This window comes from Castor canadensis, chromosome 14, assembly GCF_047511655.1.
Source record: "Castor canadensis chromosome 14, mCasCan1.hap1v2, whole genome shotgun sequence".
Lineage (NCBI taxonomy): Eukaryota > Metazoa > Chordata > Mammalia > Rodentia > Castoridae > Castor > Castor canadensis.
Window position 1 is genome coordinate 694,833 of NC_133399.1, and position 23,239 is coordinate 718,071.

General features: G+C 65.3%; 4 protein-coding genes across 7 annotated transcripts; 3 read left to right on the forward strand and 1 right to left on the reverse strand.

Annotated features, from left to right (window-relative positions):
• Window positions 1–1,663: 1,663 nt before the first annotated feature.
• On the forward strand, window positions 1,664–10,629 carry LOC109682553 (phosphatidylinositol 3-kinase regulatory subunit beta-like). Of its 3 annotated transcripts, XM_074053546.1 has the most exons (15): window positions 1,664–1,821; window positions 3,055–3,784; window positions 5,872–5,964; window positions 6,080–6,130; window positions 6,202–6,333; window positions 6,426–6,624; window positions 7,357–7,442; window positions 7,525–7,624; window positions 7,785–7,883; window positions 7,951–8,257; window positions 8,552–8,694; window positions 8,814–8,990; window positions 9,420–9,491; window positions 9,638–9,808; window positions 9,911–10,629. In XM_074053546.1, exons 2-15 carry the CDS (start codon window positions 3,463–3,465, stop codon window positions 10,116–10,118), a joined length of 2,160 nt encoding a protein of 719 aa, XP_073909647.1. In that variant the 5' UTR covers window positions 1,664–1,821; window positions 3,055–3,462; the 3' UTR covers window positions 10,119–10,629. The 3 variants fall into 3 exon arrangements, with proteins under 3 accessions (XP_073909647.1, XP_073909648.1, XP_073909649.1); XM_074053547.1 differs by lacking the exons at window positions 1,664–1,821; window positions 3,055–3,784 and adding an exon at window positions 4,845–5,736; XM_074053548.1 differs by lacking the exons at window positions 1,664–1,821; window positions 3,055–3,784 and adding an exon at window positions 4,845–5,609.
• A 1,224-nt stretch (window positions 10,630–11,853) lies between these two features.
• Window positions 11,854–14,477, forward strand: LOC141416565 (gamma-interferon-inducible lysosomal thiol reductase-like). The gene is made up of 6 exons (XM_074053549.1): window positions 11,854–12,013; window positions 12,897–13,082; window positions 13,166–13,240; window positions 13,317–13,409; window positions 13,874–14,026; window positions 14,186–14,477. Exons 1-6 carry the CDS (start codon window positions 11,903–11,905, stop codon window positions 14,303–14,305), a joined length of 738 nt encoding a protein of 245 aa, XP_073909650.1. The 5' UTR covers window positions 11,854–11,902; the 3' UTR covers window positions 14,306–14,477.
• Window positions 14,478–15,884: 1,407 nt separating this feature from the next.
• LOC109683684 (mpv17-like protein 2) lies at window positions 15,885–18,457 on the forward strand. 2 transcript variants are annotated; one of them, XM_020159673.2, is made up of 5 exons: window positions 15,885–16,115; window positions 16,673–16,843; window positions 17,236–17,312; window positions 17,730–17,798; window positions 17,934–18,457. In XM_020159673.2, exons 1-5 carry the CDS (start codon window positions 15,929–15,931, stop codon window positions 17,988–17,990), a joined length of 561 nt encoding a protein of 186 aa, XP_020015262.1. In that variant the 5' UTR covers window positions 15,885–15,928; the 3' UTR covers window positions 17,991–18,457. The 2 variants fall into 2 exon arrangements, with proteins under 2 accessions (XP_020015262.1, XP_020015261.1); XM_020159672.2 differs by having other exon boundaries at window positions 15,887–16,115; window positions 17,670–17,798.
• A 201-nt stretch (window positions 18,458–18,658) lies between these two features.
• Window positions 18,659–22,418, reverse strand: LOC109683685 (ras-related protein Rab-3A). The gene is made up of 5 exons (XM_020159674.2): window positions 22,259–22,418; window positions 21,177–21,404; window positions 20,618–20,736; window positions 19,845–19,969; window positions 18,659–19,432 (listed from the first exon to the last, which is right to left on the reverse strand). Exons 2-5 carry the CDS (start codon window positions 21,402–21,404, stop codon window positions 19,242–19,244), a joined length of 663 nt encoding a protein of 220 aa, XP_020015263.1. The 5' UTR covers window positions 22,259–22,418; the 3' UTR covers window positions 18,659–19,241.
• Window positions 22,419–23,239: the final 821 nt, after the last annotated feature.

The following is a 23,239-nucleotide window of genomic DNA, read 5'->3' on the forward strand; positions in this document are numbered from 1 at the left end:
AGTCTAGAGGAGGGGGTGTGGGAGCTGAGGTTTTGACAGGTGAATAGGAGTTCGCCAGATCTAAACAGAGGCCACCCTGTCTACAGGGAGGCACTGCCAGTGCAGGAGAAGAGTGTCCACTTGTTGACGAGTCTGTGTGTCTGAGCCCTTAAAAAAAAAAAGAAAAAAATCCATCTGGGGACATCAATGACCCGAGTTTGAATTTCAGCTTCACTGTGTGTCTCTGGGGAAAATGGCTTTCCCACTCTGTGCCTGAGTTTCCCTCGTGTTTACAAGACTAATCTCAACGACTATTTATTAAGCACCTACTGTGTGCTGAGTGCTTTCACTCGTGCCGTCTTGGTCACCTGCAAGGCACAGTCCCAGCTGAGGCCAGCCAGGGGCAGGGCCTTGTCCCGCCATGGCTCGGGGAGGCCGTTGGAGGAGGCTGGCGACACGGCTGTTCCCCGATTGCTTGTGAGGGCTCTGTATCCGCCGTGGGTCCCAACCCAGCCCTGCCGGGGCTGGAGGGGGAGACCGAGGCTGTGCGTATCGTGTCATGCCTGCCGTATGCAGCTGGCAGTGAATAAAAGCCCATATTTACAAAGAGGCCTAATGTGTGCATTTGTGGGTGTGAAAACAACTCGGGGTAATGAGTCCTTTGGAGTGGGTTTTGCAGGTTGCATAGGAGTTCACCAGTGAGATTCTCCCTGGGGTGTTTTATCCCGCACATGAGCCTTGTGGTTTTTTAAATACTCAATCCAGGCCCCAGAGCCCCAGAGCCCCCAGCCACTTGGGAGGCGGGAACTATAGGAGCCCTTGAGGTCAGGAGTTCAATACCAAACAGTGCAACACAGATAAACCTCGTTCTAAAAGAAAAACAAAAAGCTTCATCCATATCCCCATGTGGAGCCCTAAGCTACGTCAATAAGACAAATTAGCCGTTTCTATGTCCTTTGTTTTCTGGTTTTTGCTTGGGCTGGGCCTCGCAATTAGAGCACTTCCCCGAACCCGTCCCGAGAGGGATCGGCTATTTCCGGAGATCTTCGCCAGCCGGTCGGCCGCTCGGAAACACCCTTGGCCACGCCCCTTCCCCAATTCCGCGTATTTCCGGAAACAATCGTGCAGCTGTCCACAAGCCGGCCACGCTCTGGGCAACTGCAAGGCCGGAAATCTTTCAGGTGCTTCCGGACGCGGGCGGGTGCCATGGAAACGGGAGACACGAGTGGTTCCGGAAAAGCTTAATTTTTCTGAGGCACACTGCGCCCTTTACTGTTTTCCGCTGAGATTTTGAGACCGCCTCATAACCCTCCCTCCAGAACTGTCCAAGCTTCGGCAATTTCCGGAAGCTGGACGAAGTCGTCCGGTCTCAACTCCCCGGGCCGACATGGAATTGGAACCGAGTACGCTCGATTGTGTTCGGGTATCTCCGAAAACGATCGGAAGGCACTAGACCAGCCGAGCGTCAAAGCGTTGGATGATCCGCGCAACCCGACTGTATTCGGCTCTTTCCGGAAACGCTCGGCTCTCTCGCGCTAACAACTCCTGCAGTCCCGCGGGGGTACATTCGGCTCTTTCCGGAAACACTCAGCCATCCTATGTCCCTTCCTTAACTTCGCCGTGGCCTCGGGAACCCGAGTGCACTCGGCTATTTCCGTCAGGGGGCGGGCCCGGCGGTTCGGAACGGCGGCGGTGGTGGTGGTGGCGGCGGCGGCGGCGGCGGCGGCGGCGGCGGCGGCGGCTTGACGCCGGGATCCCGCATTTGAGGCGACGGGCGGCCGCGGTGGAACCACAAGGCGGGCTGGGCTCGGCTCGGCTCAATGTGACGGTGGCCGCGACCAGGTGAATGCGGAACGGGCCAGGCTGGGTTCGTATGCGGGGCTCGCGGGCCGCGTTGGAAGGCAGACCGACCGCGAGTCCCGGGAATTGGGGGTCGGCGGCCAAGCGCACGCCCGAGACAGTTCGGACGGATTTCGGGGTTCGGGTGTGTGTGTGGGAGGTGGGAAACCGGAGCCGCCCCTCCACCCCGAGATCGTGCTGGGCGGGGGGAAACCGGGGTACACCCACTTCCGGCGTCCCTCTGCTGCGGGGTCCCCCGGGTCGAAGGCGTGCGTACGCGAGTGCGTGCGTGCGCGCCGCCGCGTCCCCCCCCCCCGCCTTGCTGCGCGTGCGCGCGCGCGCGCTCACCAGGGCGCACGGTGGGTGCCCGCTCCTGGACTCGATTTTTCCCCCCCGTGGCAGGTGGGGACAAGGGCATTTGGGTTCCGCTTCCGTGCTGGACACCTGTCACGGTCCCTGCACCCCGGGGACAAAGCCAGGACTTTGCATTTGGCACTTGGGGTGCTCTTGGCACCACTGTCCCCATGCCAAGTGCTAGCATGGCCCCTGCCTCTGCCAGGCCATCCTCAGGGCCTCCAGGAGAGCTCTGCACCCCACGAGGTCCCCCATGAGGCTGAGCTTTGCACCCCCAGCTTGAGGCTTTTCGGGGGAGTGTGCAGCACCCTCTCTGTCCACGTCCATCCTCCTCCCACCCGGAGCTAAGGTCCCCATTGGCGCTTGTTGATGCCTCCCTGTGTTTTCCGTTGTTGGGGACCCTCTCCTTCCGCTTTCTGCAGACTTGGGGTCCTCTGGCTGGGACAGACCTCTGAGCTTCCACTTGGGGCTCCTTCCTCACCGTTTTCTCCGTCTTCTGCTTCCTTCACTGCTCAGCTGCCACCCAAAAGCACACCCAGCACCCCACTCACACACACCCGCTTCATCCACTGATCTGAGTTCTATTCACCAGGTGGCCTTGCACCTGCAGCCTGCGTCTGTCTGTCTAAGCCCGGAGTTGGCAGGTGTGGCTTTTGCTCCTGGTTTCTTCCTGACCTCCCTGCTCTGAGCCTCAGTTTCCCCCTTCTCTACCGAGCTGTTGGCTGAGTGCACAGTGTACGTGGGACAGCTCATTTCATAGACAGAGAAACTGAGGCGCAGAGAGAACAGGATCCGGCTGCAGGTCACCTGGACATGCTGATCCATCTTTGGGCCCGTGTCTGTGGGCCAGCTGCTGACTCTGTCCCGTCCCTGTTCCTCCAGGTCTGTCTCTGTGGCTGAACATGGTGACAGCCTGTGCCCTTGGCCATCTCGTCTGGCACAGCCGGAGGAGCTGGCAGCCTCAGCCTCCGATGGCCCCCCGCGGAAGTGAGTGAGCCACTGGCCGCAGCGCCACCATCTGCTGGGGGACCCAGTGGCCGAGTGACCCAAGAGCACTGCACAGACCCACGCAGCGTGGGAGACGCATGGTGCACAGAGCGACACACAGCCCTCGTCACGGCTGTGTCACATTGGGACAGCAAGCATGAGCGATCCCCACGGTCGCCCCGACTTCTGCTGGAAGTAGACACCCGGGCCCAAGGCCAACTCACGGACCCCGCACCCCGGCCCATGTGGCCAGCGGGGCCCCCAGCAGCCACCTGAGCGCCCCAAGCCACCCAGGCGGCCACCATGGCCGGCGCCGAGGGCTTCCAGTACCGCGCGCTGTACCCGTTCCGCCGGGAGCGGCCTGAGGACCTGGAGCTGCTGCCCGGCGACATGCTGGTGGTCAGCAGGGCGGCCCTGCAGGCGCTGGGCGTGAGCGAGGGCAGCGAGCGCTGCCCGCAGAGCGTGGGCTGGATGCCCGGGTTTAACGAGCGCACACGGCAGCGCGGTGACTTCCCCGGCACCTACGTGGAGTTCCTGGGGCCCGTGGCCCTGGCCCGGCCTGGCCCTCGTCCGCGAGGCCCCCGCCCGCTGCCCGCCAGGCCCCACGACGGAGCCCCTGAGCCAGGTAAGCAGAGGCGGTGGAGAGGGGAGGTCCCCTGGGACCCTCAGTCTCTTCTCCGCGGTGACCGGATGCCCGGGTCATGACACTGCTGTCCACGGTGGGCCGTCCTGGTGATGCCAGGCCTGGCCCTGCCCTTGTGAGGACTCTGGTTCAGGAACCGTCAAGGGTGTGGCTGGGTGGCGGCCTGTACCGTGGGGACAGGGACTGGTGTGGGAGGAGCCGAGGGCCTCTGCCCAGGCAGGGGGCAAAGGCCCCAAGGTGGGGAGGTCACAGCAGGGCCAGGGCAGAGCAGAGAGAGTAGGGGCGGCCACCGAATGATTTTCCTGTTTCCAAAACGAAGGAGCCATGAAGTCCACTGAGGGTGACTCTCAGGGGAGGCCGCCCACGTCCCTGTCCTAGACCCCAGGCGTCCCCGCTCCACAGGACTGTGCTGGCACTGGGGCATCACGGCCCTGTGATGTGAGGGAAAAGGATCCAGCCAGGGAAACTGAGGCTGGAGTCGTGGGGAGGCGGCTGAAGGCGGCCCAGCACCCAGCACGGTCTGCCCCAAGCCGCCTGCATCGTGGGGGTCCTGGGTGTAGGCCAGGAGACCACAGGGCAGGCACAGGCCGCTCACCTGGGGCGGCCTCGTGAGGGGACGCTGCCCTGAGAGACCCGGGCCAGCCCTCGCAGCAGGGGACGGATGGGCCGAGGCCGTGCTGGCCTGGCCGTCCCCCCCCACCCGGCATCTGGCGTCTGCAGAGCCGGGCCAGGCCTGGAGGAGCCTCGGAGGCCCCATCCGGGCCGGCGGCCAGAGCCTGCCTCTCCCCCTGGTAACAGGCACCACCCTCCCTCCTGGCCCGCACACAGCACCCACGTGTCCCCAGCCTGACCCTGCAAGCCTTCCTGGGCTGCGTGACCCCCGCGGGACCTCAGGTTCTCTTCTGGAAACAGCAGGATGGGGTCCTTTGCACCTGGCCCTGCCTGGAGCCGGGGAATTCACGCACAGAGCTGCAGGCCTGGCCCCCAGCTGTGCCCCCGCGGGGAGCTGCTCTGTGAAGTGAGGGGTGCCTGACCCTGGGGGACCTTCCTCCCTATTTTACACACAGGTCACCCTGGGCCAGGTTGGTCTGCTGCCCCCCTTCCCTGGTGCTTCCTCAGTTTTTTTGTTTGTTTATGGCATCGTCTGTGCAGCTGGGCCTCCCCCAGCCTGAGGCGTCACCTGGCCCTTCACTGAGAAGCACAGGCCCTGGCTTGTCCCCGCTCTGTGCCAGGGCGTCCCGCCGAGGGCCAGAGTCCCAAATGGTAGTGGGACAGGCGGGGCTGCACACAGAGGGCCCTGCGAGGGGGACATGGGCCACGAGGAGGCCAGGCCAGGGGTGCACGGGATGCAGAGAGGGGCAGGCCCTGTCGCAGCTGTTGGGCTCAGCTGGACTTCCTTCCCTGCCAGTCTTGATTGCAGGGAGAAGGGAGAGGCCATGGCAAGCGGGGTGCGGCTCAGGTAGAGCTGCCTGGCATGTGCAGGGACCGGGGGGTCCCCAGCTCCACAAAAGATGGGGCACAGGCCACACCTGCCTGTTTTTCCTTTGAGGTGACCGTGGCCCAGAGAGGGTGGGCACCATGTCCAGGGTTGCACAGCAGACAGTGGAGCTCACAGCCTGTTCTGTGGGTTTCATCGTAAGGAGACACCACAAGCAGTGGCCCTGAGTCGTGGGAATTTATTCCCTCATGTTTCCAGAGGCCAAGTTCAAAGTCAGCCTGCTCCTTCCTGGCTTTGAAGGCAATATGGGATTTCCCTTGAGTCTGGAATGGTGACTTCCACCTGTGTCCTCTTCTTACAACCCCGCAGGCATGACTGGGCCCACCTGACATCCGTACCTTACCTGCACCCGCAAAGACCCCGTTTCCAATAGGGCTGGAGCTTGCATGGCTTTGGGGGGAGCGGCCAGGGGCCAGGGGCCAGCCCTCTTCACCTGGTGTGTGCATCCCTGAGGTCTTACCCGGGGAGCCGGTCCTCGTGCACAGAGCCCTCGGGGGAGAGGGGCCGGGGGTCCCCCCAGCACGGGGGTCCTGAGCTGGGGCCCCACCGACGGACCGTCCCCTCCTGCCAGGCCTCACGCTCCCCGACCTGCCCGAGCAGTTCTCCCCGCCCGACGTGGCGCCCCCCATCCTGGTGAGGCTGGTGGAAGCCATGGAGCAGACAGGTGAGCAGCCGGCGTGGCCGTGGCAATGGCCCGGTGGCCGGGCTCCCTTTGCACAGAGGGGACTGGGCGGGAAGCGGTGCACCTGCGGGCACGGCACCTGCTCCCTTGTCCCCAGGGCTGGACGGCGACGCTCTCTGCAGGCCCGAGTTGCCGGCCGCCAGGACAGGTGAGGGGAGCCCTGGGGGGCCTGGGGGGTGCCGGGGAGGCGCACGGTCGGACTGTCCCCTGCACCTGCAGACTGGGCCCTGGGGGACGTGGACCAGTGGGACACCGCCGCCCTGTCCGACGGCATCAAGGCCTTCCTGCGGGCCCTGCCTGCAGCCCTGCTGACCCCCGAGGCCGCGGCCGAGGCGCACCGGGCCCTGCGGGGTGAGCGCGGCGGGGAGCGCGGCCCGCAGGTGAGGGAGGAGGTCGGCTGCTGCAGCCCAGCCGGGGCTCATGCCTTGGCCGTCTGTCCGCAGAGGCCGCGGGGCCCGTGGGGCCGGTGCTGGAGCCCCCGACGCTGCCGCTGCACCGCGCGCTCACGCTGCGCTTCCTGCTCCAGCACCTGGCGCGCGTGGCCCGCCGCGCGCCCGCCCCCGGCCCCGCCGTCCGCGCGCTGGCCGCCGCCTTCGGGCCGCTGCTGCTGCCCACCGCGCCGCCAGGGGGCGCGCCTGACGGGTGAGCTGCGGCTCCCAGCCTGCCGGGGGCGGGGGCGGGGGCGTGGTCACGGCAGTGGGGAATCTAATGGGGCAAGAGGGGCGTGGTCGCAGGCTCTGGGCAGAGGCCTAACTGAAAGGGCGGGGGCGGGGGCGTGGCTGGAAAGTAATGCGAAAGGGGGAAAGGCGTGGCTGAGCTGGGCGAGGGCGGGGCTGGGGGCGTGGCTGGGAAGTAATGCGAAAGGAGGGAAAGGCGTGGCTGAGCTGAGCTGGGGGCGTGGCTGGAAAGTAATGCGAAAGGAGGGAAAGGCGTGGCTGAGCTGAGCAGGGGGCGGGGACGTGGCTGAGCTGCGCGGGGGCGGGGGTTGGGGGCGTGGCTGGAAAGTAATGCGAAAGGGGGTAAAGGCGTGGCTGAGCGGGGTGGGGGGGGCCGTGGTCGCAGGGACTGAACCACAGCAAAGGGGAGCGGTTTTCTGGGGTCGTGGTCAGATCTGAGTGGCTGGGGCCTGGCCAAAAAAGCCTCAGCGCTGTAGAGAGGGAAGGGGGAACTTTTAGGTGGGCGTGGCTGTGTCCTGGCCCAAAGCTGTGCTGGAGTGAAGAGGGGCGGGGCCCGCACCTTCCCCTGCATGCCCAGCGTTGGTCTCTTGCTGCCTGCGTGTGGTGAGCACTTATGGGTCGTCTCCTGCATACACCTGCCTGTGCACACAGCCCGCAGGCCCTGCCCAGCCTTGACCCGCACCTCCCCTTCTCCCAGGAGCGAGCCGAGCCCCGACTTCCCCGCGCTGCTGGTGGAGAAGCTGCTGCGTGAGCTCCTGGAGGAGCGGGAGGTTGCGCCCCCAGGTGACCCCGCTTTGCGCGCCGTGCTGTGGGGTGGGGGCAGCCTCGGTTCTCAGCAGGCGCCTCACGTGCATTCGGTCCCCAGCCCTGCCGCCCAAGCCGTCCAGGGCCAAGCCGGGCCCGGCCAACGGGGGCAGCGCGCCGGCCCTGCAGGACGCTGAGTGGTACTGGGGGGACATTTCCAGGTAGGGTGTGGCGGGGCAGGGGCAGTGGGCAGGAGTAGGGGACACTGGGCAGGGGCAGTGGGCAGTGGGCGGGAGTAGGGGACACTGGGCAGGGGCAGTGGGCAGTGGGCAGGAGTAGGGGACACTGGGCAGGGGCAGGGGCAGACATCCTGTCCCCCAGGGAGGAGGTGAACGAGAAGCTGCGGGACACGCCCGACGGCACCTTCCTCGTGCGGGACGCGTCCAGCAAGATCCAGGGCGAGTACACGCTGACGCTCAGGTGGGTCCCGGTGCTGGGGGTGAGGGGCTTGGGCGCGGGACCGCTGGACACCACGCCGTCCCCGCAGGAAGGGCGGGAACAACAAGCTGATCAAGGTCTTCCACCGCGACGGCCACTACGGCTTCTCGGAGCCGCTGACCTTCGGCTCCGTGGTGGACCTCATCACGCACTACCGCCACGAGTCACTGGCCCAGTACAACGCCAAGCTGGACACGCGGCTGCTCTACCCCGTGTCCAAGCACCAGCAGGACCAGGTCGTCAAGGAGGACAGCGTGGAGGCCGTGGGCGCCCAGCTCAAGGTCTACCACCAGCAGTACCAGGACAAGAGCCGCGAGTACGACCAGCTGTACGAGGAGTACACGCGGACCTCACAGGTACCGCCCGCGCCGGGACACCGAGGCACGGGCCATCAGTCAGAACAGCAGTCTGTGACCATTACTTGGGCCACCGTCCAGCACTGATGGCAGGACCCCGTGTTGAAAATGCAAAGGAGGCTGTAAAGGAGGGAGGGGCTTGACGGGTGGGACTTTGAAGGCTGCGTAAGAGTTCACTCTGCAGGGTGAGCAGCCTCCCTGCTAGAGTGGTCACTGCCTTCAGCCCTCGTGAGGGAGTTTTGGGGAACCCGGGGAGGCACAGAGGCTGTGTCCCCTCCACCCCCACCACGCCAGGAGCTGCAGATGAAGCGCACAGCCATCGAGGCGTTCAACGAGACCATCAAGATCTTCGAGGAGCAAGGCCAGACGCAGGAGAAGTGCAGCAAGGAGTACCTGGAGCGCTTCCGGCGGGAGGGCAACGAGAAGGAGATGCAGAGGTTCGCTGCCGCCCTGCCCGGGGAAGGACGAGTAGGAGTCCGCCAGAGAGCGCGATCAGAGGGCGCACGGAGGGCTCGGGCAGGAGCGTGGACGCCTCTCGTCCCCTCCCTGCCCGCAGGATCCTGCTGAACTCGGAGCGGCTCAAGTCCCGCATCGCCGAGATCCACGAGAGCCGCGCCAAGCTGGAGCAGGACTTGCGGGCGCAGGCGTCGGACAACCGCGAGATCGACAAGCGCATGAACAGCCTGAAGCCCGACCTGCTGCGCCTGCGCAAGACGCGGGACCAGTACCTGCTGTGAGCCGGCGGACGGACGTGGACGGACGGACGGACGGACACACAGATGTGGGACCAGGGCCTGCTGTGAGCGGGGCGGACGGACGGACACAGACGGAAGTGGACAGAGAGATGCAGGACCAGTGCCCCCGTGTGAGCGAGGGAGTGACAGACAGACGCAGAGAGAGAAGGGGCGGGGGCGCTGGACCGCAGGCACCAGGACCCTGTGTGCTCCTTCAGTGCCGGGGAAACTGAGGCACGCAGGAGCAGAGCCCTGGCTGCCCGTGTGAAGGGTGAGGGGCAGGGCTGTGCTGCAGCCGCCCCGTCCTGGTCGAGGCCACCTCCTTACGGCACCCGGGGGCATTGCACTTACAGCCCATGTGCCCAGGCCGCCGTGGGCTCTGCCTCAGTTTCCCCTCCAGCACCGCGCTCACCCCGCGTCCCTCGCAGGTGGCTCACCCAGAAAGGCGCCCGGCAGAAGAACATCAACGAGTGGCTGGGGATCAGAAATGAGGCTGAGGAGTGAGTAGCCGCCTCCAAGGACACGGGGAAGGGGCCATCCGGGGAGGGTTGTGCAAGATGAATAGGAGTTTGCTGGGGACGCCTGGTCATGCCGGCAGTGCGCCGGGTGACGAGTGACCGGGACACCTTTCCCCCGTCCCGCACAGCCAGTACGCGCTGATGGAGGACGAGGACGACCTGCCGCACCACGAGGAGCGCACCTGGTACGTGGGCAAAATCAACCGGACGCAGGCGGAGGAGATGCTGAGCGGCCGGCGGGACGGGACGTTCCTCATCCGGGAGAGCAGCCAGCGGGGCTGCTACGCCTGCTCCGTCGTGTGAGTGCGCACGGATTGAGCACCGACTGTGTGCCGGGCCAGGGGGAGCAGGGGGAAGCCGGGGGTGGGGCCCCTCTGACCCGCCCTGTCCCTGCCTCGCAGGGTGGACGGGGACACCAAGCACTGCGTCATCTACCGCACGGCCACCGGCTTCGGCTTCGCGGAGCCCTACAACCTGTACGGCTCGCTGAAGGAGCTGGTGCTCCATTACCAGCATGCATCCCTCATGCAGCACAACGACGCGCTGGCCGTCACCCTCGCCCACCCCGTGCGCGCCCCGGGCCCGGGGCCGCCACCCACCGCGCGCTGACCCGGCCTCTGTCCTTCCGGCCGCAGGGCCCCTCCAAGCTGCAGCTGCGCCTGCCATGTTTACAGAGGCCCCGGGCTGCGCGGCCCCAGCCTGGGCGCCCCGATTTTTAAGCCATAGATCTGGGGTCAGGCCAGGAAGAAACTTCATGCCCGGCTGCTTCCAAAAACCCTTCGCCATGACATTTGGGGCTGGGCTGGGCTGGGCCGTGCCGGGCCGGGCGGGACCCGCCCCGGGGACCCCGCTTCCCTTCTCCATGCTGAACTGAAACCAGCGGTTCGCAGAAGTCCCCAGAGACCAGAAGGCAGCGATGCCACAGCCGCCCCCACCGGGTGGCCTCATGCGACACTGCCGGCGGGGCCGCCGGGAAGCAGCTTTTTGTTGTGTGTTCCTGTGACACCCCCTTTCTCCCCCGTTTTTGGGGCGCAAGCCCCGGGTTTCTACACTACACTTGGACTGGCGCGGGTTTGTACGGTACGCTGTCATTGGCGCGGATATAAAACGGTGACAGGAGCGTGGTGACTCGGTGACTCGTGTCGTGCGGGCGAGGACCCTGCGGTGTCAGCTGTCCTCCCCTCCCTCTCACCGCATCCCTGACCCCGGCCTCGGGTGGCAGAGGCAGGCGGTGGTGACAGGTCACCGTGCGCCCTGGGCGTGGATGCGGGTGGCCGGTGTCCTGCTTGCACACTGAGCGGCTGTGCGACCTCCACACACCTGCCCTCTCTGGGCAGCCTCAGGGGCTCTGCAGTGACCACCGCTGCAAAATGGCCTTGGACACCCTGGCCTCACGGGGACGTTTGGGACACTCGTGGCCAGTGCAGAGACGTTTCTCAAGCGCTGCTGGAGCTGCGGCCTGGGCAGCGCGGGGCCAAGGCGCACGTGGGGCTGGGTGCTCGGCGCGGGCCCCACCCAGCCCCAGCCATGAGGAGGGGAGGAAATGGCTGTGAGTCAGGGCGGGTGGCTGCGCCCGGGGACTTCAGGGGAACTCCGGCAGGGTGCGGGGTCCCCAGAACTGACCACCGCAGCAGGACCGCGGGGTGCTGACCTGAGGGTCTGCAGCGTCCCCCCGAGATCCCCAGAGCCTCTGTGCCCAGGTCCAGCCTCTCTCTGCCTGGCCGCCCCTGCTTGGGGACCGTCCCCAGCCGCACAGTCCCGGGGTGCAGCCCCCTAGCCCCTGCCTCTGAGGCCGCCGTTGCAGAGGGGAGACCTGGTCACTGAACGGTCAGCGGAGTCCTAGGGTCCGGTCCCCAAGCTGCCATGTCCCCCCTCCAGCCAGTCTTGAAAGACTTGGGGACAGGCCAGAGAGGGAGGGAGGCCAGCTGTGTCCGCCGAACCTCGCGCATGCTTCTGCTTTCTGGTCCGCTGCGGCCAGGGCGGTGGGGACGCGGGCTGCGGAGCGCAACTGCTCCAGAGGCTGGGGGACCGGGGGTCACCGAGGCGGCCCCGACCCTCATGTCGCCGGGCCGGGCTGAGCCGACACCGCGGCGAGGAGCACAGCCAGGTGGTCACGTGACGTGGGGCTCAGCACCTGGCGGGCGGGGGCGGGGCCAGAATGAGCACGCTGTGATTGGGGGCGTGGCCTGGAGAGGATCCCAGCTCACTGGCGCCTAGGTAGCGGGGCGTGGCCTGCAGTGGGCGTGGCCTAGGCTTGGGCGCTCGTGAAGTAGGCCTCTGGGTGGGGGCGAGGCCTTAGTGGTGACGTCATCCGGGGGCGTGGCCCGCACCGAATAAAAGCACCTCTTCCGCCCCGCCGCCCTCCAGTCGCCGCGCTTTTGACCCCCCTGGCCATGTCGCCCGTCCTGTCCCTGTCCTTCCTGCCGCTGCTCCTCGTCCTTCTGGTCGCCGTCCCCGAGGCAGGCTCCTTGGAAATGTCCTTCGAGGGGTCTGCCACCTGTAAGGTAGGGACGGAGCCCTGGAGGAACAGACGCCTCCTAACTTCACGGGGACCCAAGGGACAGTCACTGCCCAGCCCCGGCCGGACACCCCACCCCCACCCCGCGAGCCCCTGGGTCTCCGAGGCGTTTCACATCCCCCTGGCTCACAGCTGTCACAGACCCCGTCCCCTCGCCCCGCGCGCATTCATTAGGCGCCTACTGTGTACGCACTTGTGGGTCGGGTGCGGGAGCCCAGACCAGCTCAGCAGCTCCCGCGTTCCGGCCCGCGTGCCTCGGACGCTCTCGACACGGCCACGGCCACGGCCACGGCCACGAGTGTGACCCGCCACCCTGCAGCGCCGAGCGGAAGTCAGCATGTATTAGGCGCCGCCTCTGTGGGGGCACCGGGCTTGCGACTCACGTGGGTCCCTGGAGAGCGACAGTAAATAAGGAGGCTGCGTGGGCGAAGCGCCGTTCTTGATCCAAATGGGGACAAGGCTCTGGATGGAGGGGGTGAAGTGACCAGAAGTGTGCAAGGATTCGGCTCCTGTGGTGTGCACCTCCGAGAAGGCAGTACCAGGAGACCGAGGGCAGAAAGGAGCAGAAATGCACAGGCCCTGAGCTCTTACTGCATGCGGGGCCTCTGCACGGCCGCCTGGAGAGAAGGGCCAAAGGGCTGTGCAGCTGTTAAGCGCCTCCTGTTTGCCAGGGTCCGAGCCAACTGTTGGCAAGGCTGGAGCCCCTTTTGCAGATGAAGTGACGCCAGGAAGATGGCACTGATGCCTGGCACCTGCTGGATGCCCCCTGCCCCTGGGGCCATGGGTTGGGGTGGCGTGGGGGGGGGGGGTTGGAGAGGCTGGAGGGGCGCCCGCTGTATGCAGTTTCCCTAACGGTCCCCTGTCGCCAGCCCCCGGGGCTGTGCCTGCAGGGTCCCCTCCGAAAGCCGCGGGCGGCGCCGCCCGTGACCGTGGACCTGTACTACGAGAGCCTGTGCGGGGGCTGCCGGAGCTTCCTGGTGCGAGACCTGTTCCCCACGTGGCTCATGGCCCTGGAGATCCTCAACGTCACCCTGGTGCCCTATGGGAACGCTCGTGTGCGTGGGGAAACTGAGGCCGGGCGGGGGAGGGGCGGGGCGGCGCCCGGCCTCACCCGGGGCCCCGCGCGCTTTGCTTTTAGGAGCGCAGCGTGGGCGGCTCGTGGGAGTTCTCGTGCCAGCACGGGGAGCGCGAGTGCGCGCTCAACAAGGTGGAGGTGAGCGCGCAGGGCCGGGGCTCCCCAGGCCGGCTTGGGGGGACCCCGGGCGCCCCCTCACCCCCTGCTGCCCCAGGCCTGCCTGCTGGACCTGCTGGACTGGGATGCCGCCTTCCTGACCATCGTCTGCATGGAGGAGATGGATGAAATGGAGAAGAACCTGAAGCCGGTGCGCCAGCCCTTGCCACCCCATCCCGGGCAGACCCAAGTTCAAGGGCAAAAACCTCAGGAAAAACGGGGTGTGCGGTGTTAGGAGTGACCCCGAGGCCTTTCCTTCTCACTGGGCCGCCCCACTGAGGGGCGGGGGTGAAAAATAAGTCGCCAAGTACGCAAAAGAAGTCCCCAAAGGGTGAGGCATTCGCCACCATCGTTTATTCACTCATCAAACACCCAAGCCACGCAAGTGGGGTTTGGGGACACTGAGGAGTTTGGGAAAGGGGGGGGTGACCAGCAAATGAGGAAACGACACAGGGGCGTCAGGTCTGCCTGGCTTCCACTGGAGCCCGTATTGAGCGCCTACTATTTACAAGCGTCCCCAAGGGGGAAGTAGGGCCGGGCACGGGGGACGGTTGGGTTGGGTTGGGTTGGGTGGGGAGATAACGGGGAGGAAGCTGAGTCCGTGTCCCCCGGCAGTGCCTGGAGGTGTACGCCCCCCCGGTGTCGCCCAGCGTCATCCTGCAGTGTGCCACCGGCGAGCGGGGCCTGCAGCTGATGCACCACAACGCCCAGCTCACCGACGCCCTGCAGCCGCCGCACGAGTTCGTGCCCTGGGTCGTCGTCAACGGCGTGAGCACGGTGGCGGGGGGGGGGGGTCGGGGTGACCTCGGGGACCCGTCCCACCGGTCATGAGATCTCTGAGCCAGGCCAGCCTCAGTCCCCTGAGCACTGGGCTCCCAGGCCTGCTCTGCGTGACCCCCGACCCCCCGTCCCTGTGGCTTTGTGCAGAAACCTCTGAAAGAGCTCGGCCAGCTCCTCAGCCTCGTGTGCCACTTGTACCAGGGCGAGGACAAGCCGGACGTGTGCTCGTCCATGCCCGCCTCCCCCCGCACGGTCTGCTACAAGTGAGGCTGGCTCGGTGGGCCAGGACTCAGCAGAGGACGTCACCCGGCAACTGCAGAGCTTCTACATAGACCGCAAAGCCCGGACCCAAAGCTCCACCACGACCAGGGCCTCACCGTGTGCTGCTCAGTTTACACTCGTTGAGGAAAATAATAAACCCCCCTTTTGATTTCTGTGACTCCGTTCTCCTGGATGGGGCCTCATTGCCTGGGACGGATTTCCTCCTACCTGTGCCTCCAGAGTAGCTGGGATCACAGGCGTGCGGCACCACACCCAGCTTATGGATCGAGATGGCATCTTGCTAACTTTTTACCAAGCTCCCAGTCTCCACCTGCCAAGGAGCGGGGATGATACGTGGGGGCCACCGTGTCCAGCTGCGTATTTGACAGCCGACAACCGACCCCCCTCCCCGGAGCCCTAGAGAGGCCTAGCCTAGGGTCCATCCCTGAGAACACCAGCACTGAGAATGGGGTTTTGAAGGGTGAGTAGGAGCTCGTTGGGCAGATCGCACAGGGGATCATGGACTGCTTATAGGAAAGTTTCAGAAAACGGGGGGTGGGGGCCGCCCATGTCATCAGCCTGGCCGTGGTGCTTGTGACACTGACCCTGCGGGTCGGGTCAGGACAGGACAGGACGGGGACAGGTGCCTTCCTAATTCCTGGCCTCTGCATCTTGCTGGAAATGGATCCATTAAGACTTTAGTGCGGTGGACACACCTGTGATCCCATCTTCTCCGGAGGAAGGCAGAAATCCGGAAGATCGTGAGTTCAAAGCCACCCTGGACACACACACACACACACACACACACAAGTTAGGGAGACCCCATCTCAATTAAAGAGCCAGGCGGGTGGGGCACTGCTATAATCCCAGCACGTAGGAGGCCACAGGTGGAGAACCGTAGTCTGAGGCCAGCCCTACCTAAAAGAAAAACCTAAAACGTAAAAACGGTGGAGCGTTGAGGTGCGAGAGCCTGAGTTCAAACCCCAGCACTAAAAAAAAAAATTTTTTTAAACAGGTTTGTTGATTGCATCATTATCATGAGGTCAGGGCCAAGGTCAGGCGGAGCTGGGGTTCTGGCCCGGGCTGCAGGTGGACTGCGCGCACCACAAGCGCAGCTGGAGGACATTTTGCAGGGCTGCGCTTTCGCCCCCGCAGCGGTCGGGACCACGGCGCGCCCGTCTCCGCCATCCCGGAAGAACCAGGAAATTTGCAGTGCGGTGCCTGCCTACGATTGGTCATCGCTACTCGGGGGGGCGGGACGAAAACTTGACGCCGATCTCCCAATGGCCAGTGCTGGCAGGCCGCGCTATGGCGGCGGCTAACCATAGGCTGTGGTGCTGAAAGAGGCGGGGCAAATACGAGTACGTCTGTCTCTGGCATGCGTGATGTGTTTCCGACACTCCTAATTGGTCAGTGTATTTGACAGTTTCCTTCCGGTTTGGAAACAAAGCCTGCTTACTATTGGTCGATATTGCTCGGGGCGGGCTCAGTGTAGCTCGAGGCTATCAGCGATTGGTCGGTTGGTGCGGCTAGGGGCGGGCACATGGGTCACGAGGACAGCGTGCGACTGGCTGGCGGCGCCTGGGGCGGGGCGGATTGGCACGGCGCTTCCTGGGTCCCGGGGTGGCGATGGCGCAGGATGGCTGGCGGTGGCTGCGCGGGCTGTGGACGGCGGGGCAGCCCCTGTTCCAGGGCCGCGCGCTGCTTGTCACCAACACGCTGGGCTGCGGCGCTCTCATGGCGGCCGGGGATGGAGCCCGCCAGTCCTGGGAGATCCGCGCCCGGCCCGGCCAGACCTTCGACCCGCGGCGCTCAGGTGACCCTACACCCCGGGTGACCCTTGACCTTTGGCCTCCGATCAGGAGACCCCTGCACCGCACCAGCGGGATGTGAGCCCTGACCGTGACCTCAGCCCCTGGTTGCACCCTTGACGTTCGCTTGCATTCACGTGGACACGGGCCTTCCCTCCCCCGGTGTCTGTCTCCTGCTGTCCCCGGTCCCCATCACCTCTCTGCCCCTCACCGAGATTCCAGAGCCCAGGGTCCAGCTGAGTGACGTGCACAGGATGCATTTGCAGGGGGTGGTTTTGCACGGTGCTCATTGCACGGTGCTCATTGCACGGGGCGGGCGTTTGCACGGTGCTCATTGCACGGGGTGGTTTTGCACGGTGCTCATTGCACGGGGTGGTTTTGCACGGTGCTCATTGCACGGGGTGGCTTTGCACGGTGCTCATTGCACGGTGCTCATTGCACGGGGTGGTTTTGCACGGTGCTCATTGCACGGGGCGGGCGTTCTGCACGGTGGGCTGCATGCACACGTGCCCTTGGGGTGTGGCTGGGGCGTCCCCCCCCCTGACTGCATCTCGGCCCCCAGCCAGCATGTTTGCGGTGGGCTGCAGTATGGGCCCCTTCCTGCACTACTGGTACCTGTGGCTGGACCGCGTGCTCCCCGCATCGGGCCTGCGTGGCCTCCCCAACGTCCTCAGGAAGGTGCTGGTGGATCAGCTGGTGGCCTCGCCCATGCTGGGCGTCTGGTACTTCCTGGGTAAGCAGCCCCCGGGGGCCTGGGCTTTGCATTTCGGGGTGAGAGATGCAGGACTCTCAGGGACCCAGTGGGGTCGATGATGGGTGGCCCTGGGAAGGAGGTTAGACACTCTGGCCGAGATCTGAAGGAGGAGCCGCAGCGGGAGCCACCAGCAGGTGCAAAGGCCCTGAGGCCGGGATGGAGAAACAATTAAACGGCTTTCTCCTGCGGCTGTGTCTCCCTCTCTAGGGCTCGTGTTCGTAAGTGTCCTGTCCACCTTCCGCTGAGCCCATCCAACCTGACTGTCCTGGCCCCTCTGCCCCAAGCCTGTCCCCAAGGTCCATCCCCACCCTCCTCATCCCGAGTACACAGTGCTCTGCCGCCTTGGACTCAGTGCTAGGTTTTCTTGCCAGGCCTGGGCTGCCTGGAGGGCCAGACGCTGGACCAGAGCTGCCAAGAGCTGCGGGAGAAGTTCTGGGACTTCTACAAGGTGGGAGGTCACCTGCCAGCTGCCCAGGCCCCGCCCATCCCCGCACCTGGCCCCGCCCACCTAGCCCCGCCCTCCTACTAACCAAGCACCTCCAACCAGCTGCCGAGGCCCCACCCACCGCAACTAACCACGCCCCTGCAGCCAACTGTCCAGATCCCGCCCAGTCACTAGCCACGCCCATCCCGCCCGCCCAGTAGACAAGCACCTCCAACCTCTCCAGACCCCGCCCACCCACTTGCCCCGCCCCTTAAACTGTCACATCTTTCAAGGCTCCGGCCTCCCCGCTAGCCCCGCCCCCGCCCTGGCCACACCCACCCGGCAGCCCCGCCCCTCACCGCGCCCCACTCCGCCCCGCAGGCTGACTGGTGCGTGTGGCCCGCTGCGCAGCTGGTGAACTTCCTGTTCGTGCCCCCGCAGTTCCGAGTCACCTACATCAACTGCCTGACGCTGGGCTGGGACACCTACCTGTCCTACCTGAAGTACCGGGTGAGCGTGGGGCCCAGCCCCACCCTGCCATGCGAGCCGGGCGGGGGACAGGTGCCACCTCCGCGGTCCCTGCCGGGGTTGAGCACAGGTGAGTCCGCAGCGGGTCCGCAGCTGACCAGACCCCTGTGTGGACAGATCCCAGGTCCCCTGCCACCCCCAGCCTGCGTGGCCCTGGACACCCGCGTGGACTGAGCAAGCCAGCCCGCAGGACAGACGCCAGGGAGGCCAGGTGGACCTGCGGGGACCTCGGAAGGTCACCAAGCGCACTGGGCAGCAGGCCAGGGTCCTGGGTCACGTCCCAGCCCCACCGATGTCCGGACACCGAGGCTAAGCGGAGCCTGCCGAGCCCACAGCTGTGCCTCAGTTTCCCCATCTGGAACACAGCCAGCAGCATGTGACCGCCCTCCCCAGCCTTTCCCCCGTAGTCTCAGGTGGCCTGGGACAGAGATGTCCCGTCCTGAGCCAGGGTCACCACCAGGCCGACCAGCCCCACACTCCAGCCTCGCATCACTGCCACGGGCCCGGCTCTGGGCCTCTCTAGGGTCCTGGGTCAAGGCAAGGGGACACGGGGTGTCCCATCCTAGGACGCTCCGCCTGGAGGCAGCCCCAGAACCACCAGCAGGGGATGGAAGAAGCGCCATTAAACTCTGCCTTTGCAAGTCTTGTGCAAGAGCTGCGCGGAGGTGGGCGGGGCCGGAGGCGGCGGTGGGTGTGGCTTTGCGGAGGGGGGCGGGGCCGGAGGCGGCGGTGGGTGTGGCTTGCGGAGGTGCGCGGGGCCCGGAGGCAGTGGTGGGCGGGGCTGGGTTTGCACGGGGGCAAGGGGTGGGCCTGGCTGGAGTAGGCGGGGCCGAACACAGGGGCACCGCGTGGTCCATTCACTTTATTGGAGTGTGTGTGGTGTGGTCATGACGCCTCTAGGGACGTGGGGGACACAGTTGACACTGATGACATCACAACAGGTCTGGGGGGGGTCTCAGGTGGTGAATACACCCCCAGCACCCAACCCACCCCGAAGAGGAAACTTTTGGGGAGAAGAGCCCAGCAAGTGGGGTGCTGGACTCTGACCTCATGGTCCACAGAGAGACCCCGCCCCAGCAGTGGCCTCGGACTCCCGCCACACAGCTCAGGGCTGGGATGCCCGGCCACCTCCTATCAATCAATCACCCAGTCAGCCTGGCCTGGGGGGTCATCTGGCCCAATCTTCACAACTGATAGGTGTAAGTTACAAAAAGAAAAGGGGGGGGGTCTCAAAAGTAGGGTGAGCAGTGACCATGACACGCCACGGCAGAGCTGGGAGGTCAGGGTGCCGTATGTACAGGGTGGGGCGTGGAGAGGGGCGGAAGCCGTGCCCTGGGCGGGGGACATCGTCAATAAATAAATAAATAGCTACGATAATAAATAGGGTGGGTGGGGGTGGGGCGGGCGCGCGGGGTGGGGCGACCCTCAGCAGGCGCAGTCCTGGTGCGGGGGCGCCTGTTGGTCAGTGAGCTGCGGGCCTTGCTTGGCGCCGGTGACAGCAGGGTCGGCGGTGTCCAGGGACTCGGACATCTTCTCACAAATGACATCTACCAGGCGCTCAAAGGTCTGCTTGACGTTAATGTTGTCCTTAGCACTGGCCTCAAAGAATTCGAACCCTGTGGCCAGGGACGGGAGGAGTGATGGCCGTGTCCCCCCTCCCACTCCCAGAGCCACCTTCCTGCGGGAAGGGAGACTCAGGGCCACCCCTGCTCGTTTAGGGCTCTGAGAAAAGACATCGGACCTTCCCATCCTTCCCTCACCCTAAAACGTCCACCCTGGCCAGACACCCCAGGAGACGCATCGTCCTCTGGTCCGCAACCATAAAAGCCTTTCAGCACAGCACCGCCCAATCGCTCACTTTGTGCATAGCGAACTCCTGCACATCCCTCAAGACCCAGCTGGAGGCTACTTTGCAGAACGGGTCAATCCGTCACCTGCTGGTGACTCCCTTTTCCTATCTATTGTGACACCTGCGCGGGACAAGTCCCTTTTCCAGTGTGTGGGCCTCCAGCCCTGCAGCGCACTCACCGAGGTGGTCAGCCAGCTGCCGGCCACGTTCCGACGACACCACCCGCTCGTCCTCCATGTCGCACTTGTTCCCCACCAGCAGTACCTGTGCGTTGTCCCAGGAGTACGTCTTGATCTGAGTGGACCTGGGGGACGCAGTGATGGCCGATCAGGAGGAGGAGACAAGGCCAGGGGAGTGACCGGAAAGGGGGAGGGGCCACAGTCTGGAGGAGGGGCTAGCAAGGGGGAGGAGCCAAGGTCGGAGGGCGGGGCCAGAGGGGAGGGGCCAAGGTGGAACTGGTCAGAAAGGGAGGAGCCACAGTCGGGGGAGGAGCCAAGGCCAGGGGGAGTGGCCAGGAAGGGGGAGGAGCCATGGTCGGGGGCGGGGTCACTGTCAGGGGAGGGGCCAGGTCACCAGAGGTTCAAGGCCACCCCTCTCCTCCTGAGATCAGGTCCCCTTCCTGCCTCCACCTCCCCAGGGCTGAGGACACAGGCGCAGCCACCACACTGGGCCAGAGTCCCTCTTTCATTAAAAGCCACCCCCACCCCTCCCACATCTCCCTCCCTCTTCAGCCAATTCTGACATTTCCTCACCAGTGACCCCGCATCCGGGCAGCTCGCTTATTCATCAGATTTTGCAGTCACCTGCAAGTCCTAGGGCTCGGGGATGCGAACCAGGGCCTCTTGCACACTGGGCACGGGCTGTCCCGCCGAGCTGCGCCCCAACTCCAGGTTGAAAATCACACTCGTGCATCGTCCCCTTTGTCCCCCAGGCCCTCGGGGACAGCACTCACCAGTCCTGCACGGCGTTGAAGGACTCCTCGTTGGTGATGTCGTACATCAGGATGAAACCCATGGCCCCCCGGTAATAGGCGGTGGTGATGGTCCGGTACCGCTCCTGCCCTGCTGTGTCCTGGGGACGAAGAGCCCATGGTCAGAGAGGCTGAGAGGAGAACCGTGCTCTGAGACTGTCCCGTCCAGGTCCTCCGAGGCCCGGAGAGGGTCAGTCAGGTGTCAGAGGACAGAGAAAGCAGGCTGGGTCACCTCTGTTCTACGAACATTAGCCCTCAGAGTGACATCACTTGCAGAACGCTCTACTATTCTTTCAACAAACACGTGCTGGGTACTGACCCACACATTCCGTGTCACACCCAACACTGGGCCCTGGAAGGACACAGCTTTTAACAAAACAGGGCCTGAACCTGAAACTGGGGAAACTCAAGATGTCCCATTGATGGAACGGGGTTCCTCCAGGCCTGGTACACAGTAAGTGCCTCATAAGTGCCCAGTGTGTGGATGACTGAGTGACCGCATGCAGGGAGAGAGCTGGGTCACCCAGGGCACCTGACCCACCCAGATCTGCAGCTTGATCCTCTTGTCGTTGCGGTAGATGGTCTTGACCTTGAAGTCGATGCCCACGGTGCTGACGAAAGCGGGCGTGAAGGAGTCGTCGGCGTAGCGGAAGAGGAAGGACGTCTTGCCCACGCTGCTGTTGCCAATGATGAGAATCTTGAACATATAATCGAAGTTCTGGTCCGAGGACTCCTTCTGTCCATAGCGGGAGTCCGTGGCCGATGCCATCTGGGGACAGGACAAGGGAAAGCACGGTGTGCTTTGCAGCCCAGGCCTGCGGAGGAGCTCAGCTCCCCGCACCGAGCTGAGCTGTGACCTTGAAAGGCCAAGGTGGAAGCGGGGAAGGGGACAGGTGTGCACCCCACAAGCTCCTGCTGTACCCCGAGACGCCTCGCATCCGTCCCCGCCCCCCAGCGATCATTCAAGGCCCCGCTGAGAGCACGCACGCGTGGACAGTCCCTCGGGCACGCGCATCTGCAGCTCCCCCGCCCCAGCCACCACCTCACCCCCCCCCACAAAAAAAAAAAAAAGAAACCCAGATGGGAGAACTGAGGCCCAGGAGCTGCATCGCGTGCCACAGGCAGGCTCACGTGCACGCATCACCCCCCCATCCCCGCACTGGACCCACGCGTGTGCACGCACACGGCTCCCTGCACCCCGGCGGGCGCGTGCACACGGCTCCAGGGACACGGGTGTGTGCACGCGCGGATGCACACGCAAAGTCCACGCGTCCACCCCTGCATGCACCCCTAACCGCGCACGCACACGCACACTTCACGCGAGCGTGCACACGGCCCGGGGACACGGCGCGCGCGCACGCGCACGCAGCCGCCTCCCCTCCCCCTCCGCCGCAGAGCTGGGGTGCGGGGAAGGTGACAATCAGGAGAATGGGGACCCCACCCCCCCTCGGCCCCAACCCTATGCCCTCGTGGCCTCCGCCTCGGCCAGGACGGACCCCGATCGCCGCGCGCACCCCGCATGCGGCCCCGCGCCCCCGCCCCGCCCCGCCGCCCTCCCGTCAGTCAAATGAAGGTTAAGCAGGCACTCAGCAGCCCAGCCGCCCCCGGAAGCGCCACGCTCACCTTGCCCGGCGCCGATGGATGTGACGGCGACGCTGGCGGCGGTGACTGTCCCGGCGGTGGCGGTGACCGGGTCCCCCGTGAGCGATGCGGGGCTGCGCGGCAGCGGCAGCGACGGCAGCGGCTCGGGCCCCTGCAGTCCGCGCTGACGTCCTGCAAAGACTGGGGCGGGGCCTCGCATGCAAATTGCTCGTGACGACATCGGGGGCGGGGCCGCGCATGGAGAGATGGACCACTGACGTGAGCAAAGGGAGGAAGGGGCGGGGCTTCCTCGTAGAGATTGACGTGCGGATGGGGCGGAGCCGGACGACCGCATCCAGAAAGGGGCGGGGCGGCTGAAGGTCTTGTTCCGCCTCTTGTGAGCCTTAGGGAGGCGGGGCTGCGGGGCGTCTTCTCAGTGGCTGAAGCGCTCGAGCGACGGGTGAGTGAGCCAATCAGCGACCTAAGACGTTCTCTCCGGTCCAATGGTGGCTCTCAGGAGTCTGAAGGGCGGAGTGGCTGAAGCCTTGGCTTCTTTCCTGCGGGCTCTGACGGTGTTGGGGGCTCCTCCGTCCCCGCCTCGCCCACCTGGGATGCCGGACGTCTCCCAATGTCAGCAAAGAGGAACTGGGGTCCACGACGGGTTCCATGCCCCGCCCCCGTGTTTTAGGGCTCAAAATACAAAAGAAAAAGAGGGAGGCGGGATCTAGAGGCACCATGTCCAATCCTTAGGGCGAATACCCGAGGGGCGTGGCCTCGATACGCCCCGCCCACCCCGAAGCCCCGCCCCGTCTCCGTGGAGCGTGCTCCCCATTTCCCCAAAGCCTGCGGTGAGAACCGGGAAGGTGCCTGCGGGGGGTCACCCCAAGTCCTCACGGCTGGGGGTGTTGGGGCCCCCCTTTCGCCGGGGTCGGGACGCACAGACAGGGGACTTGGGGGCCACTCCTCCAAATCTTGCAGGAAAGTCAGGCTTGGGGGGACAGGAACCCCAACGCGCACCCCGTA